This window comes from Gossypium raimondii, chromosome 9 (genome assembly GCF_025698545.1).
Source record: "Gossypium raimondii isolate GPD5lz chromosome 9, ASM2569854v1, whole genome shotgun sequence".
Taxonomy (NCBI): domain Eukaryota; kingdom Viridiplantae; phylum Streptophyta; class Magnoliopsida; order Malvales; family Malvaceae; genus Gossypium; species Gossypium raimondii.
The window spans coordinates 33,826,312-33,841,788 of NC_068573.1; the positions used below are offsets into that span (position 1 = coordinate 33,826,312).

The following is a 15,477-nucleotide window of genomic DNA, read 5'->3' on the forward strand; positions in this document are numbered from 1 at the left end:
TTGCAAAATGACCAAAGGGGGAACACATTAGGATGTAAATTGGTGAACTGCATGTATCAATCACATATATGATATATGCATGTATAACAAACAGCACGGTTGAGCTTGTCACTTAGATTACCTGTATCAGAGGATTGACAACGGGATATTGCAACTCTCTGTATTTTCTTCCAAACTGCTCTCTTTAGCTCTTTGTTGAACCTTTAGTATTCAGTTGCGCAGAGCAATCACATTAAGAAAATAGTATAGAATATATATTATTTGGACTCAGGTGTGAACGCTAAATACGAGCACTCGGTATGTTCAAACCAAGGACCTCTCCTCGAAAGGGCAAAGCTTGGTTTGAGTCGACAGAGGTGCATCATTGGGTGAAAGCCTGTAGGGGTTTATAGACATCAAAGAGGATAATGCTTTTGATGTATGCGCAGGGAATACGACCATACCCCAATAAACGCATGATATGAGGGGCAAGTCTGAATCTGTATCGCTAAGGAAAGAAAACATGAAAAAAAGAAAGAAATCTCACACATAGAACTAAGCGAAAGCTTATAAAATATTCCTTCAAAGTTTCTAATACAACTAGCTACAATGAGCACCAGGAAATTTCGGAAGGAACAACAAGAACACACCATTAATGCCAAAATACAAAGCCAAATGGATTATAATGCCAAAATCCGAACCTTATGCCTTGCTTTCTCTTGTTTCCCCCATCAACCAAACAAAGCCGAATGACTTATAAAGCCAGAACCCAAAGATTTTGCTTCGGTGTCTCTTGTTTCCCAATCAACCAAACAAAGCCAAATGGATTATGACGCCAAAATCCAAAGCTTTCGCCTTGCTTTCACTTATTTTTCCATCAGGCAAACAAAGCCAAATGAATTATAGAAGTACATTAGCCTTGTCAAACTTTTGTTTTAGACATCAGCCAATATATTCTATCGTTTTAATCCCAGAAATAGAATCTCAAGTTCCCGAAACCTTGAAAAATCATCATTTCTCTTCGCATTCAATTTCTCACCAATCGAACAATCCTATGCTCTTTAAAAAGGCCAATCATGTGAAAGAAATTAATCCCAATTCCAAAAAGGCCAGTCAAAAAGCAGATGAAAAAGAAAATCACAAAATTGTCTCGGCAACCAAACGTCTCCTATCCAAGAAGCAGCTAGCCACACACGCTTAAACACATAAAATCAGTTAACCATTTATCAAGCGAACCATGGAATCTCAATCAAACAGGCAAAACCCGCCGGGTGTGTCCCGAATCGGGTCGGGATCGGTGCAGCCTATTCCACAAAGAAAGCGCCATTGCAGCTACCAAAACCCCGAGGAGATCCGCGAGGGCATCTCTGGCGGAAGCACCAGCAGAGGGGAAAAACCCGAGTTGATCAGCAGCCTCTTTGGCAGCGCCAGCTAAGAGGGAGAGGATGGATCCGACCCGAGTAGAATGGCTACGGAGAAAATGGTAGCGGGATAGAGAAGCTAAAGCGGAGAAGAAGAGGGTAAGAAAGAAGCAAAAGAGGAAATGGTAGAGTTTGTCGGGTGCTAACCATGGATCTTTATCGTCGTCGTTGTTCATGTCACTGATTTTGGCTTCCGTTGAAAATAAGAACAATAATTAAACACTGTTTTCTTGAGTTCGGATTCCATTGTGTATATTTTCCGGAGTTGAAGCTGTTTTATACTTTCGACGCTTACCTCATATGTCATAGGGCAAATTGTCGATTTAATCATTCATATATGATTTAAATTATATATTGGTCATTAAACTTTAAAAAGTTACGATATGATTACTAACATTATTGATTTGTTACATTTTAATCATTAAGTTGTTATCTTTCATTAACCTCGTAACAAAAGTCTTAGATGGCACAAATATTGTCATTTAATGCTCAGGTTAAGCAATGCCATTACCACCGTTAATTTTTTTTACTTTAAAAGTTTTAATTTTATAATGTTTACTTTTAAGAGGAAACCACTCTTTCATGTAATTAGTTGGCAAAGAAAAGAGAAAAGAGAAAAAAAAATCAAAAATGGAGGCACCTAATGCCATACTTATATGTTATTCTGAGAACCTAACTCAATTAAAGACTTCTTGATCCAATGATAACTTAGGTAGGAAATTTTTTTTTTTTTGTTATTAGAATTATGAGAATAAAATTACGATTTTTTTTTACTTACTTTGATCCTCTTATGACTCCTTGATTCGCCCCAGCGTGCGTGCACTGGGGCTATGAATCAACACAATTAAACTTAAATATCTAATGGTATATTGCAAGGGTGATAGGTCAAGTTGCAATATTTGTAGTATTACAAAGGAACACTCGAGTATTCTAAAGATTGAACCCAAGAGAATTCAAGGATAGGGAGATTAATGTGAACAAAGTATGCAAAGAGTGAGTCTAGCTAACTACTCCCTAAGCATCATATTACGACAATTCATAATAAAGGGTAATTACACTAATTGATTATCTAACACTAAGAAAGACCAAATTGTAAAATAGACAATCTTACACAATTAACAATTCAAGACACACAGGCAGTCGGTTGACTTCGATGTTGCTGGTTAGTCTTTGGATTAAGGGTTTAAAAGGTTTATCTTGGTGACCATTTTACCAAACTAGACGATTTAGTTTGGTTTATCTCTCGACCTCACCAAACTAACTCTGGACAACCAAACTGGTGCTCTATAGGCTCTCCTCTCAGTCTCACCTACCTAAATATTCACCTAGAGGCTTCAATTTTAAGTTTTGAAGTCTATTTGATTTAGTCCAGTTTTTACAATTTAGTCAATGTACCAAAAACTAACCAGATAATGTTTCCATCAACCAACCACCATAGATTTAGTTACTTAACATAATTTTCATGTAAACAACAACCCAACACATACTCAATTCATACATTAAAATAAGTACAAGAGTAGGGTGAAAGAAAGCTTAGGAATTTCTTTGGTGGTTTCTTAGAAAAGATGATGACAAAAATAATGGAGGTGAAAATACAAGTAAAATTCATATTTTTATACTTTGAAAAGAAAATGGAACTGAATATATTAAAGGCTTTGGATGAAAATCAAAATACAAACTAAAGTTAGAGTACCAAAATGCAAATAATACAAAAGCTACAGTAAAAACTAATTAAACTCAGAAAAGCTATGAACTAAATCCTAAAAAATTGAAGAAGAAACTAACTACTAAGCTTAAAAAACTAAAAGAAAGTTGGCTCCTTTAAAGTGTTTAGCCAAAATGTACTTTTAACAGCTGAATACAATTTTAAATTTTAGACAAAAATGCCCCTGAAAGTGATGTTTTGGCTTGGGCTGATGTTGGACAAAAGGCTACCCTTACAATAAATTTTTCACTCATCAAGCATAGATGTCGCAACATCTAGGCTTTGGTGTCGCGACACCCTCAACAGTGGTGCCCTCGTGGTTGTGGGGGTTCTTGATTTCGCGACATCCACTAGTTGGCGTCGTGATATCACTGGTGGTTGCCATAATTTCTTCACTTCAACACTTTCAGGGATATCACGACCTCGGAGGCTCGGTATTATGACTTTGGCTCAGTGTCGTGACATCATAACCTCGATGTCGCGACACTCTCAATAGTAGGTTCCAAGTTGATTTCTCGTTAAATTGTTACATCCTTGAGGCAAATGGATTCAGTGTCGTGACTTCTATAGCATCAATATAGCGACACCCACACTGAATGATATTTTTCTCGAGGTCGAGCCATTGTTGTCTCCCTACACCAATTCAAACACCTTGTTAGGTCCCCCATGGCACCATTTTGCCAATTCGGATCTCAATAGGAACAAAACTAAGCAAAAACATTTATTAATGGTAAAAGCTAAAACTTGAAAAAAGCATAGAAAAAATACTTAAATTGCTTGAGAATAAGATCCCTGAGTGTATTGGAGAGCCTAATTTAACATATCAAATTACAACATATCACACCTTATACAAAGGTAGTGTTGTTTGGAATGTTGAGAAAAGTCAGAATCATAGAGATGGAAAGAAAGAAAGAGAGAAAATTTTGGATTTTTGTGCACTAATTTTATATATGATCATACAATGAGTTTGAAGTGACGCTAAAAGAGAGGGAATAAAAGAGAATATTTAATCCTTGGGATTCTTTATGTCAGCTTATTTTTAGTTTAGTAATAGAACTGCAATGGTGGCATTAAGAAGAAATGAAATTGATTCTAAAATTGATTGTATTGAAAATGGTTTGTTGGTTTTATTATAGTGAAGTTTGCAATCAATTCAAATGGAAGCAAATTACATAATTAAAACTTGCCAAAATGATCTAAATTGGTACCTAAACTATGAGTTATAATAGTAGTAAAATCAACTAAATGTTTGTGTTTTTGTAGTTGTAAATTATAAATAAATTACCAACAAGATTACCAACATTGTAATTCCTATACAAAAAAATTCTCCTTATCAGAAATGCCCTACACAAAATAATAACATTACAAAAAGTAGTCAAAAGAAAAAATAATTAGGCTGCAACACCCCTCACCCGTCTCGATGATCAGTACAGATGGGAGATGCCACCAAAGCACTTCCATGAAAAGAATCTTAAATATATTTAAGAAATTAAATATTAAAATATTTTTATAAAATCATATAAAATTGATAAAATTAGTTTTAGAACTTTAGAAGCTTGTTCAAACCATTTTGAATCAAAATGTAAGTGCTCAGGACCATATACAAGCCTTGGAGGGACCGTTTTCAACAAAACAATGCAGCAACACTGTCAGGACCCAGGTATTGGTACCTAAGGCCTTTGGTATCGCACCCAGGTCCCTAAACTATTTGGGAAACCATTTTGTTAATTTGAGTGTGGTACCTTTGACAATGGTACTAGGTTCCGGGAACTTGGGATGTAATTTTTTGCTCTATTTCAACTAGGAATCGATACCTACACCATGGGTATCAAACCCAAGGTGCATGAGACTAATTTTGAGTTCCAAACACCTAAAACTGAAACTGAAATTGAAACACCTCACATTAAGGAAAACATGAAACATAATACAAAGATGACCACGTATTAGTGAAAGTTTACATAAGAACTAGCACAATTCAAAACCATTATCAAAAAACCATTCATGAAGAATATTAAAAAAATAAATCATCATAAAACCATTCCAAGTAAGTCAATTAACTGTAAAATCAGAGCTCATAGAAAAAGAGACTACTTGCATACATGCAAATGAGATTTCCATACGATTCTTGTAATGTCACATAAGTGTAACACCCTAATCCGGAATACGGAGTACTCGAATACTAAGGTGCTACATCAGGTCACCGGAGTAACCCAGCAAAATTTTTAAATAATTTTAAAATATTGAAATACATTTTATATAAGAGAAAATACCATACATAGTTATATCGAAAATAGTAATAAAAGTAGTTATACAAAATATTTGGAGCTTCAATATCATCGTATGTCAAAATAGTCAAAATAAAAAAATGATAAATGAGTTATAGACCTAAAAAAAATACAAGGCTTTAGGAATACAATGTCCACTAATAGATAACGTATTGTACTCTGAATACGTGATGCTAGGAGTCTCTCGTCGATGGTGTTCCTCGGACACGACCAAAAGTCTACAAATCTGAACATTAAGACAATTCGAAGACTAAGCTTTACAAGCTCAGTGGTACACAACAAATCTACCATACTTCAAGCAATTCATAAATATAAGCATGCAAATCAAATGTATACATAGAAACATGACATGAGTATGAAATAATTAAATCATGAGTCATTAAATCTACATAACCAAATCGCTTGCATATCAAACTTGTCAAACTTGTTAGATTACACATACTGCTAAAATAATCGGGTATCCGGATAGTCCCGCGCAACTCATGGCCTCTAGTCAACTAATCCCGGGTGTCCGTAGGGTTATCTCGAGCGCCACTCATGGCCGCTAGTTAGGTTAGAGCCTGAAGGCTGAGCTCAAACAAAGCATCAAACATATAATCACAAAAATACAACCATGACATTTGAGTCTCATACTCGTTTCAACTTGCTTATCATTCCAGCTACAATATTAACTAATTAGATGTGACAGTCTGCTACCTTGATATTCTAACATTTTCTCATTCAAAAATTAATAGCTCTTAATATATAACTCTAAATTGAGCACCGTTTGTTTTAAACGAAACTAGACTTTTGTACGGTTATAGAGATATAAGGCTCACTTCCTATTTTATCTTGTGAAATTTTAGGTAATTTTTCAAAGCCACTGCTAAATCTGTTTTATAAGAATTCTGCTGCCAAATTTTTATGACCTTTCAACACTAAAAAATTCATATCTTTTAAAATACAAATCGAAATTGATCTTCGTTTATTCTAAACAAAACTAGAGTAACTCATAATTAATTATTTTTACAGAATTTATGGTGAATTTTCAAACTTACTATTCATGTAATAATCTGTGTCTAGCAGATTTCACAACTAAGTTTTTAGCTTCATTTTAAATCATCCAAACAAGATTTCCACCCAAAGCCATATAACATGCATGCATTATCACACAAGCATCATATTTATGACTTATTAAGAAGTATAAGAGAGTTAGAGGGTACCACCTTGATGAAAGAACACCAACAAAGTTTCTTGCCTAGCTCTCCACCACTTTGCCTTTACCCTTAGCTTTAGAAGATTCACCACCCTCTTTAACTAATAACCATGTAACACACAAGATTTCTCACAAAAATAAGAGTTGAGAGGATGTAAAAATACATACTTTAAATAAATAAATAAATAAATAAAATATGAAAAGATGGGTAGAGACTTCCTTAAACTCAAACCCTTCCAAACACCTAAAAACCTCCACCTTCATCCTTGAAGAACATATATTTTTTTTTCTTCCATAGAACTTTTTAAAAGAAAAAAAACTAGATCAAGACCCTTACCTTCTTTGAGATTTGGAGGATGAAAAAGAATGGTGAGAACTCATTCAAATCTTTCTATATCTACATGACTTGCTAAGGAAAAATAGATGGAGAAAAGAAGAAAAAAAATGAAGAAATGTAAAAAAAAAATAGGGTTATTATAATATAGGGAAAATAGGGACAAATCCACTTTATCCCATACCTCAATCTACCAAACCATTTTTTCTAATTAATTGGGAGAAGATTTTTATTCAAAAATGGTAAAATTACCATATTAGCCATTTATACTTCACACAAGCTTCCCAACATCGTTAATTTCTTATAAAAAGGTCCAAAATTCACCCAAATTAATTCCAACAAAAACCTAATACCAAAATAAATTTATCCATCGCCAACCCAGGTCAACACTCGAATGTTGACTGGAGAATTTGGGGTCGTTACAACTCTCCCCTCCTTAAAAGAAATTTCGTCCTCGAAATTTACCTGAATAAAAAGGTGCGGATACTATAATTTCATGAACTCCTCTGGCTCCCATGTTGCCTCTTCAACTTCGTGATTCCTCCATAGGACCTTTACTAAAGGGATCTTCTTGTTCCTAAGTTCTTTAATATTTTAGGCCAAAATCTGAATCAACTCTTCTTCATATGACAAGTCTGGGCTCACTTTAATCTACTCAAGCAGTAAGATATGGGAAGGATCAGAACGATACCTCCTAAGCATGGACACGTGGAACATATTATGAATACGCTCTAACTCTGGTGCCAAGGCTAACCGATATGTCACTGGTCCAACTCTCTCTAGAACTTCATAAGGTCCAATGAACCTGGGACACAATTTTCCTTTGCGTCCAAATCGTAAAACTTTCTTCCAAGGTGAAACTTTAAGGAAGACATTGTCGTCCACTGCAAACTCTATCTCTTTGTGCTTCAAATCTGCATATGACTTCTGACAATTTAAAGCTACTCTTAGATTGTCTTGGATCATCCGCACATTATCCTTAATCTCTCTAACAAACTCCAATCCAACAATCTTCCTTTCATTAAGTTTTGTCCAACACAAAGGAGTCATAAACTTATGACCATATAATGCCTCAAAAGGAGTCATCTGAATGCTAGACTGATAACTATTATTGTATGCGAACTCGACTAAGGGAATGTGCTCCTCCTAACCTCCCTGAAACTCAATGATACAATAACAAAGCATATCCTCGAGAATTTGAATGACTCGCTCTAACTGGCCATCAGTTTACGGATGAAAAGCTGTACTGAAGTGCAGGCAGGTACCCAATGCCCCATGAAGGGCTCTCCAAAATCTTGAAGTGAAACGCGGATCTCTGTCTGAAATAATCGAAGTCAGCACCCTGTGAAGCCTCACTATCTCACCAATATATCATTTGGTCAACTTCTCGAGAGTGAAGTCCATGCACACTAGTAGGAAATGTGCAGTCTTCGTCAATTTGTCCACGATTACCCAAATTGAATCGTGTCTGCACCGAGACATAGGTAAACTAATCACAAAATCCATAGTGACTCTATCTTATTTCCACTGTAAAATTTAGATTGGCTAAAGAAGACCTGAAGGAACTTGATGCTCTGCCTTCACCTGCTGACAAGCTAAGTATCGAGTCACAAACTCTGACACATCTCTTTTCATCCTTGGCCACCAATAAAATAGACAAAGCTCCTGATACATCTTGTTACTACCTGGGTGCATAGTAAACGGACTACTATGTGCCTCACGAGGGATCTTATCCTTTAGTTCACCTGCTAGAACACAAAGTTGCCCTCTAAAATACAATACATTGCCATCAGCCTGATGCTTCTCCTCGCCTCACCCTATTTGCTTTAGCAACCAAACTATCATTAGACTTCTGCACCTCTTTTACCTCTAGCACCAACATCGGTTCAACTTGAAGCTCAGCTAATAAACCACCGTGCTCTAACAAGCTCAAATTCGCAAACATCACTCGCAATGCTGCCACTGATTTATGACTCAATGCATTTGCTACCACATTAGCTTTACCTAGATGGTAGTCAATGATACAGTCATAGTCCTTAAGCAGCTCGATCCATTTACGTTGCCTCAAATTTAGCTCATTTTAGGTGAACAGATACTTAAGACTCTTGTGGTCGGTATAAATATAACACTTCTCCCCAAAGAGATAGTGCCTCCAAATCTTCAATGCGAAAACCACTACTGCTAACTCTAAATCATGAGTAGGGTAGTTATGCTCATGCGACTTAAGGTACCTAGATGCATAAGTGACTTCCTTACATTCCTACATGAGAACACGACCAAGTCCATTCAAGGACACATCACTAAACACTACATAGTCCTTACCTGACTCCAGCTGGGTCAAAACTGATGCCTTTGTCAGAATTGTCTTAAGCTAATCAAAACTCTATTAGTGCTTCTCATTCCACTCAAATGGAACTCCCTTATGTAGCAACTTGGTCAACGGAGTAGCAACCATTGAAAAACTTTTAACAAATCATCTATAATACCCGGTGAGGCCTAAAAACTAAGAACTTCAGAAATATTACGCGGTGGCTTCCAATCCACCACTGCCTGAATCTTCTACGGATCCACTATATCCGTCGTGACAATGTGACCCAAAAAGGCCATATCAGAAAGCCAAAATTCACACTTACAAAATTTGGCAAAAATTCGCCTCTCTCGAAGGGTCTGAAGCACAACTCGAAGATGGTGATCATGCTCATCCTCATATCGTGAATACACCAATATATCATCAATGAAAACCACCACAAATTGATCTAAGTAGGGTTGAAAAATACGGTTCATTAAATCTACGAAGGCTGCAGGAGCATTTGTGAGCCCAAACGGCATCACCAAAAACTCATAATGGTCATATCTAATCCTAAAAGTTGTCTTCGGAATATCCCCTCCTTAAATTTCAACTGATGATACCCTAATCTCAAATCAATCTTAAAAAACACACAATCACCTCTCAACTGGTCAAACAGGTCATCAATCCTCGAAAGTGGGTATTTGTTCTTTACTGTCACCTTATTGAGCTAACGATAATCAATGCACAATCTCATCGACCCATCCTTCTTTTGGACGAATAACACTGGTGCTCCCCATGGCGACACACTAAGGCATATAAAATCGCGCTCAAGCAACTCTAGCAACTGAGTCTTCAATTTTTTCAACTCAGCTGGTGCCATACGGTACGAGGTAATGGATATCGGAACCGTACCAGGCAACATCTCGATCCCAAATTCTAACTTTCTATTTGGGGGTAATCCTAGCAACTCCTCAGGAAAACATCTATAAACTCCTTCACAGTTCGTAGGTCCTCCAATACCGGACTTTAGACCATTGTATCCACTACATGAGCTAAGAAGGCTACGCAGCCTCTACTAATCAACATTCGAGCTACAGTCGCAGAAATGACATAAGACGAGTATTCACTAATCTCATTAGTCACTAGGACTCTAGTTCCGTCCAACCCATAGAGCTTAAGCTGCTTCGCTCTACATCTTAAACTTGCATCATACTCGGTCAATTAATCCATGCCCAAAATTACATCAAACTCTCGAAAGGGCAACTCTATCAAGTCTGCCAGAAATACCTGACCTTGAATCTCAACTGGGCATCTCCGGTACACCTTATCCACCAACACATCAAGTCCTAATGAGCTGGATACTCAAACCCCAACATCTAACTCCTCAACAGGAATACCTCTCTCTTGGATGATTTCATTACAAACATATGAATGCGTAGACCCAGAGTCCACTAATATAGTAATGGGAATAGGGAACAATGTGAAAATACATACAATCGCATCAGCGATGTTGCAGTCTTACCGAGCTTTCACAACATATTGCCTAGATGAAACTCGAATGTCAGATACGGCTGCAGATCTGACCATGCCTCTACTCTGCTGGCCTGAAGTGACATTATTACCACAATGAGTTAACCCTGTACCACGTTGAAAAGAAGGTGTTGATCTCTGAGTTTGAGTAGGCGAAGCACCACTAGCTCTAGCGTAATCTCTGACAAAATGTTCAGTGGACCCACACTGGAAATAGGCTCTAGTTCTCCGATAACACTCCCCGAGATGTCTTCGGCCACAAAAATTACAAACTGGAAATGTCGAGGTCCTAACTGACCCTTCTAAACTCGCTAGTGAAGAGGAAGTCAATGGTCTGCTACGAGCCCTTGGTCCTGACCCTTGACCTGATCTTTGAGGCTGTGTCGATGGAGTTATTTTGAATCCTCTAGAATCTAGAATCCTCTTGGCTACTATTTGAAACGGACTCGTAGTGTCAGAAACCCTCTTACTCTGGATACTAGACTCGTCTAACGAGCTTAATCTCATACTTAGAACTCTCTCTATAGCTTTAGCTTGCCATATCAATTCTGAGAACACCTCGGGCAGGTTTGCTGCCAAATAACTGTGAATATCAATGTGCAGCCCCTTGTGAAATCTCCTGCACCTAAGACTCTCAGAAGCCACTAACTTAGGGGCGAAGAGAGTCAATCGCAGAAAGTCCTTCTCGTACTCATACAACGATCGATTACCCTGGACTAGTCGTGAAAACTGCATCTTCAAGTCATCCATATATACCTAACCAATGTACTTCCCTCGGAACTCGGACAAGAATTGATCCCATGTCAGTTGCTCTGGCTATAAAGCCATCTCAACCATCTTTCACCAATCATATGTATCACCCTTAAACAATGAGATGATGCACTCTATGTTACCCTCAAGGGTAAAATGGAGTGGCTGCAAAGTCCTTAGTGTATCCCTCAACCACTGACCATCAGCTATCAGGTCATCCTCGCTGCTGCCATAAAAGCCCTCGGCTTTACATCTACAAAATCTCTCTATTGGAGTCTCCTGCGAAACAACAGATGGTGGTGGAGCAGGTGGGGTAGGTTGAACCCTTGAGATTGCTCGAAAGATACGATGTAGCATAAAATTAATATTCTGGAAGTAAACTGCCTCATCCAAGCCTGAACCCATTGGAATGTCAAAGTCGTCAGTGTTCAGAACAAACTCATCTTTCTATCATCCATTGGAGAAGCATGACTCTCCTCCCTGGCCTCATGGCTACGATTTGAATCGTTGGGGAATTTGAAGATGAAACAGAAAAGAGAAAGTATCATCAGACTTCTAGTCTTAGAAAAGTACACTCTTAAACTTAGGGGCATGTATTCATCAACACCTTACTACGACTAACCATACTACGACTAACCAGTTGGTCTTAGAACTGACTACAAATTGTCCTGAAACTACTAAATGTAACACCCTAATCCCGAATACAGAGTACTCGAATAGTAATGCGCTACATCAGGTCACCGGAGTAACCCAACAAAATTTTAAAATAATTTTAAAACATTGAAATATATTTTATATAAGAAAAAAATACCATACATAGTTATATTGAAAATAGTAATAAAAGTAGTTATACAAAATATGTAGAGCTCCAATATCATCATATATCAAAATAGTCAAAACAACAAAAATGATAAATGAGTTACAGACCTACAAAAAAAAATACAAGTAAGGCCTTAGGAATACAATGCTCACTAATAGATAAGGTATTGTACTCTGAATACGTGATGCTAGGAGTCTTACGTCGATGATGTTCCTCGGACATGAACAAAAGTCTACAAATCTAAAAATTAAGACAATTCAAAGGCTAAGCTTTACAAGCTCAGTGGTACACAACAAATCTACCATACTTCAAGCAATTCATAAATATAAGCATGCAAATCAAATGTATACATAGAAACATGACATGAGTATCAAATAATTAAATCATGATTCATTAAATCTACATAACCAAATCGCAAGCATATCAAACTTGTCAAACTTGTTAGATTACACATACTTCTCAAATAATCAGGTATCTGGATAGTCCCGCGCCACTCATGGCCTCTAGTCAAATAATCTCATGTGTCCGTAGGTTTATCTCGAACGCCACTTATGGCCGCTAGTTAGGTTAGAGCCCGAAGGCTGAGCGCAAACAAAGCATCAAACATATAATCACGAAAATACAACCATGACATTTGAGTCTCATACTCGTTTCAACTTGCTTATCATTCCAGCTAAAATATTAACTAATGAAATGTGATAGTCTGCTACCTTGACATTCTGACATTTTATCATTCAAAAATTAATAACTCTTAATATATAACTCTAAATCAAGCACCGTTTGTTTTAAACAAATCTAGACTTCTGTACGGTTATAGAGATATAAGGCTCACTTCCTATTTTATCTTGTGAAATTTTTGGTGATTTTTCAAAGTCACTGCTAAATCTGTTTTATAAGAATTCTGTTGCCAGATTTTTATAACCTTTTAACACTAAAAAATTCATATATTTTAAAATACAAATCGAAATCGATCTTCGTTTGTTCTAAACAAAACTAGAGTGACTCACAGTTACAACGATGTATAGATAACTTCTTAATTATTTTTACAAAATTTATGGTGAATTTTCAAACTTACTATTCATGTAATAATCTGTTTCTAGCAAAATTTCACAACTAAGTTTTTAGCTTTATTTTAAATCATCCAAACAAGATTTCCACCCAAAGCCATATAACATGCATGCATTATCACACAAGCATCATATTTATGACTTATCAAGAAGTATAGGAGAGTTAGAAGGTACCACCTTGATGGAAGGTGGAAGAACACCAGCAAAGTTTCTTGCCTAGCTCTCCACCACTTTGCGTTTACCCTTAGCTTTAGAAGATTCACCACTCTCTTTAACTAATAACCATGTAACACACAAGATTTCTCACAAAAATAAGAGTTGAGTGGATGTAAAAATACACACTTTAAATAAATAAATAAATAAAAATATGAGAAGATGGGTAGAGACTTCCTTAAACTCAAACCCTTCCAAACACCCAAAAACCTCCACCTTCATCCTTGAAGAACATAAATATTTTTTTCTTCCATAGAAATTTTTAAAAGAAAAAAAAACTAGATCAAAACCCTTACCTTCTTTGAGATTTGGAGGATGAAAAAAATGGTAAGAACTCATTCAAATCTTTCTCCCTCTACATGACTTGCTAAGGAAAAATAGATAAAGAAAAGAAGAAAGAAATGAAAAAATGTAAAAAGAAAAAAAAAATAGGGTGATTATAATATAGGAAAAATAGGGACAAATCTACTTTATCACATACCTCAATCTACCAAACCATCTTTTCCCATTAATTAGGAGAAGATTTTTATTCAAAAATGGTAAAATTACCATATTAGCCATCCATCTTCCCCCTACTTCACACAAGCTTCCCAACATCCTTAATTTTTCATAAAAAGGTCCAAAATTCACTCTAATTAATTCCAACAAAAACCCAATACCAAAATAAATTTATCCATCGCCAACCCAGGTCAACGCTCGAACGTTGACTCGAGAATTTGGGGCCGTTACAATAAGAAATAAGCTTTTAACAACTACATCACAACCAATGCCTCAAGTATTGAATTACAAATGAAATAAGCATATTTATACATGTGGAAGCTTAGGTACATGCCACAATACACAAATATGTGAATTTCATACTCTAGTAGTCTTGATGATAGTGTGATGCTTCACAAAAAAGTGTTGGCTTTGAGGATTTGAAAGTGCAATCTACATGCAAAAATAACAATGCGTAAGTATACTTGCTTAGTAAGTTCAAATGGAAATTACCATACTTACCTTGCTTCATTTAGGGAGTTAGCTAAGTTAATTGTTATCTATTGGAATTAGAGGTGCTCATGGGCCGGGCCCAAAAAAATTCAGCCCGTGTCTTAGGCCCGGGCCTAGCCCGAAATATGGGCCTGAAAATATGTCCAGGCCTGGCTCGGGAAAAAATTCCTTAGCCCGAGTCCGGCCTGGCCCGGCCTATTTTTTTAATAAACACCAAAAAATTATTTTAAAAATAAAAAAAGTATTTTAAAAATATTTGAAAATAAAAAATAAAAAATATATATTTATTATATATTTGGGCCGGGCCCGGGCCAAAAAAGTGATGCCCGAGGCCCGGCCCATTTTCTAAACGGGCCTCATTTTTTTGCCCAAACCCATATTTCGAGCCTATATTTTTACCATAACCCTCCCATATTTCAGGCGGGCCCTCGGGCCGGGCGGCCCACCTCTAATTGGAATATAGTAAACGTAAATATAAAGCATGAGATATTAATATAATTCAAAAGATAGATGTAATAAGTAAAATTTTATAAACACTTTTATAAAGAGATTATCAACATTATTTAACATATAAACTAGACATATTAAATATGGTTTAATTCAAATCAATTTATAATCTCATAATTTTATTCTCTCTTTTTTTATTACAATTATACATTTTCCTCATTATTTGACATTCTTAACTTCAATCGTCTTATCCTTTGATAACCTTAGTAAAATGGGTCTCAAACACTCGAGAATTCGATCCTAACACCACCAAGCATGTGTTTTAACATTGCAAAAATGTGCATTTCAACCCACACAACCAAGATATAGCACTAAGAGTGATTTAACCCACACAACCATGATTCTCAAAAGAAAACACCGCTTTGACCCACATTAAATCATAAGTCAAAGT

The 15,477-nt window shown here is 36.4% G+C and overlaps 1 protein-coding gene across 1 annotated transcript; it reads right to left on the reverse strand.

The window, feature by feature from the left end:
- Positions 1-503: 503 nt before the first annotated feature.
- On the reverse strand, positions 504-1,664 carry LOC105799168 (hypothetical protein). The gene has a single exon (XM_012629578.2). It carries the CDS (start codon positions 1,574-1,576, stop codon positions 1,229-1,231), a length of 348 nt encoding a protein of 115 aa, XP_012485032.1. The 5' UTR covers positions 1,577-1,664; the 3' UTR covers positions 504-1,228.
- Positions 1,665-15,477: the final 13,813 nt, after the last annotated feature.

Coding starts and splice junctions, on each gene's coding strand:
- LOC105799168 (XM_012629578.2), bottom strand. CDS start 1,576: ATGAACAACGACGACGATAAAGATCCATGGTTAGCACCCGACAAACTC.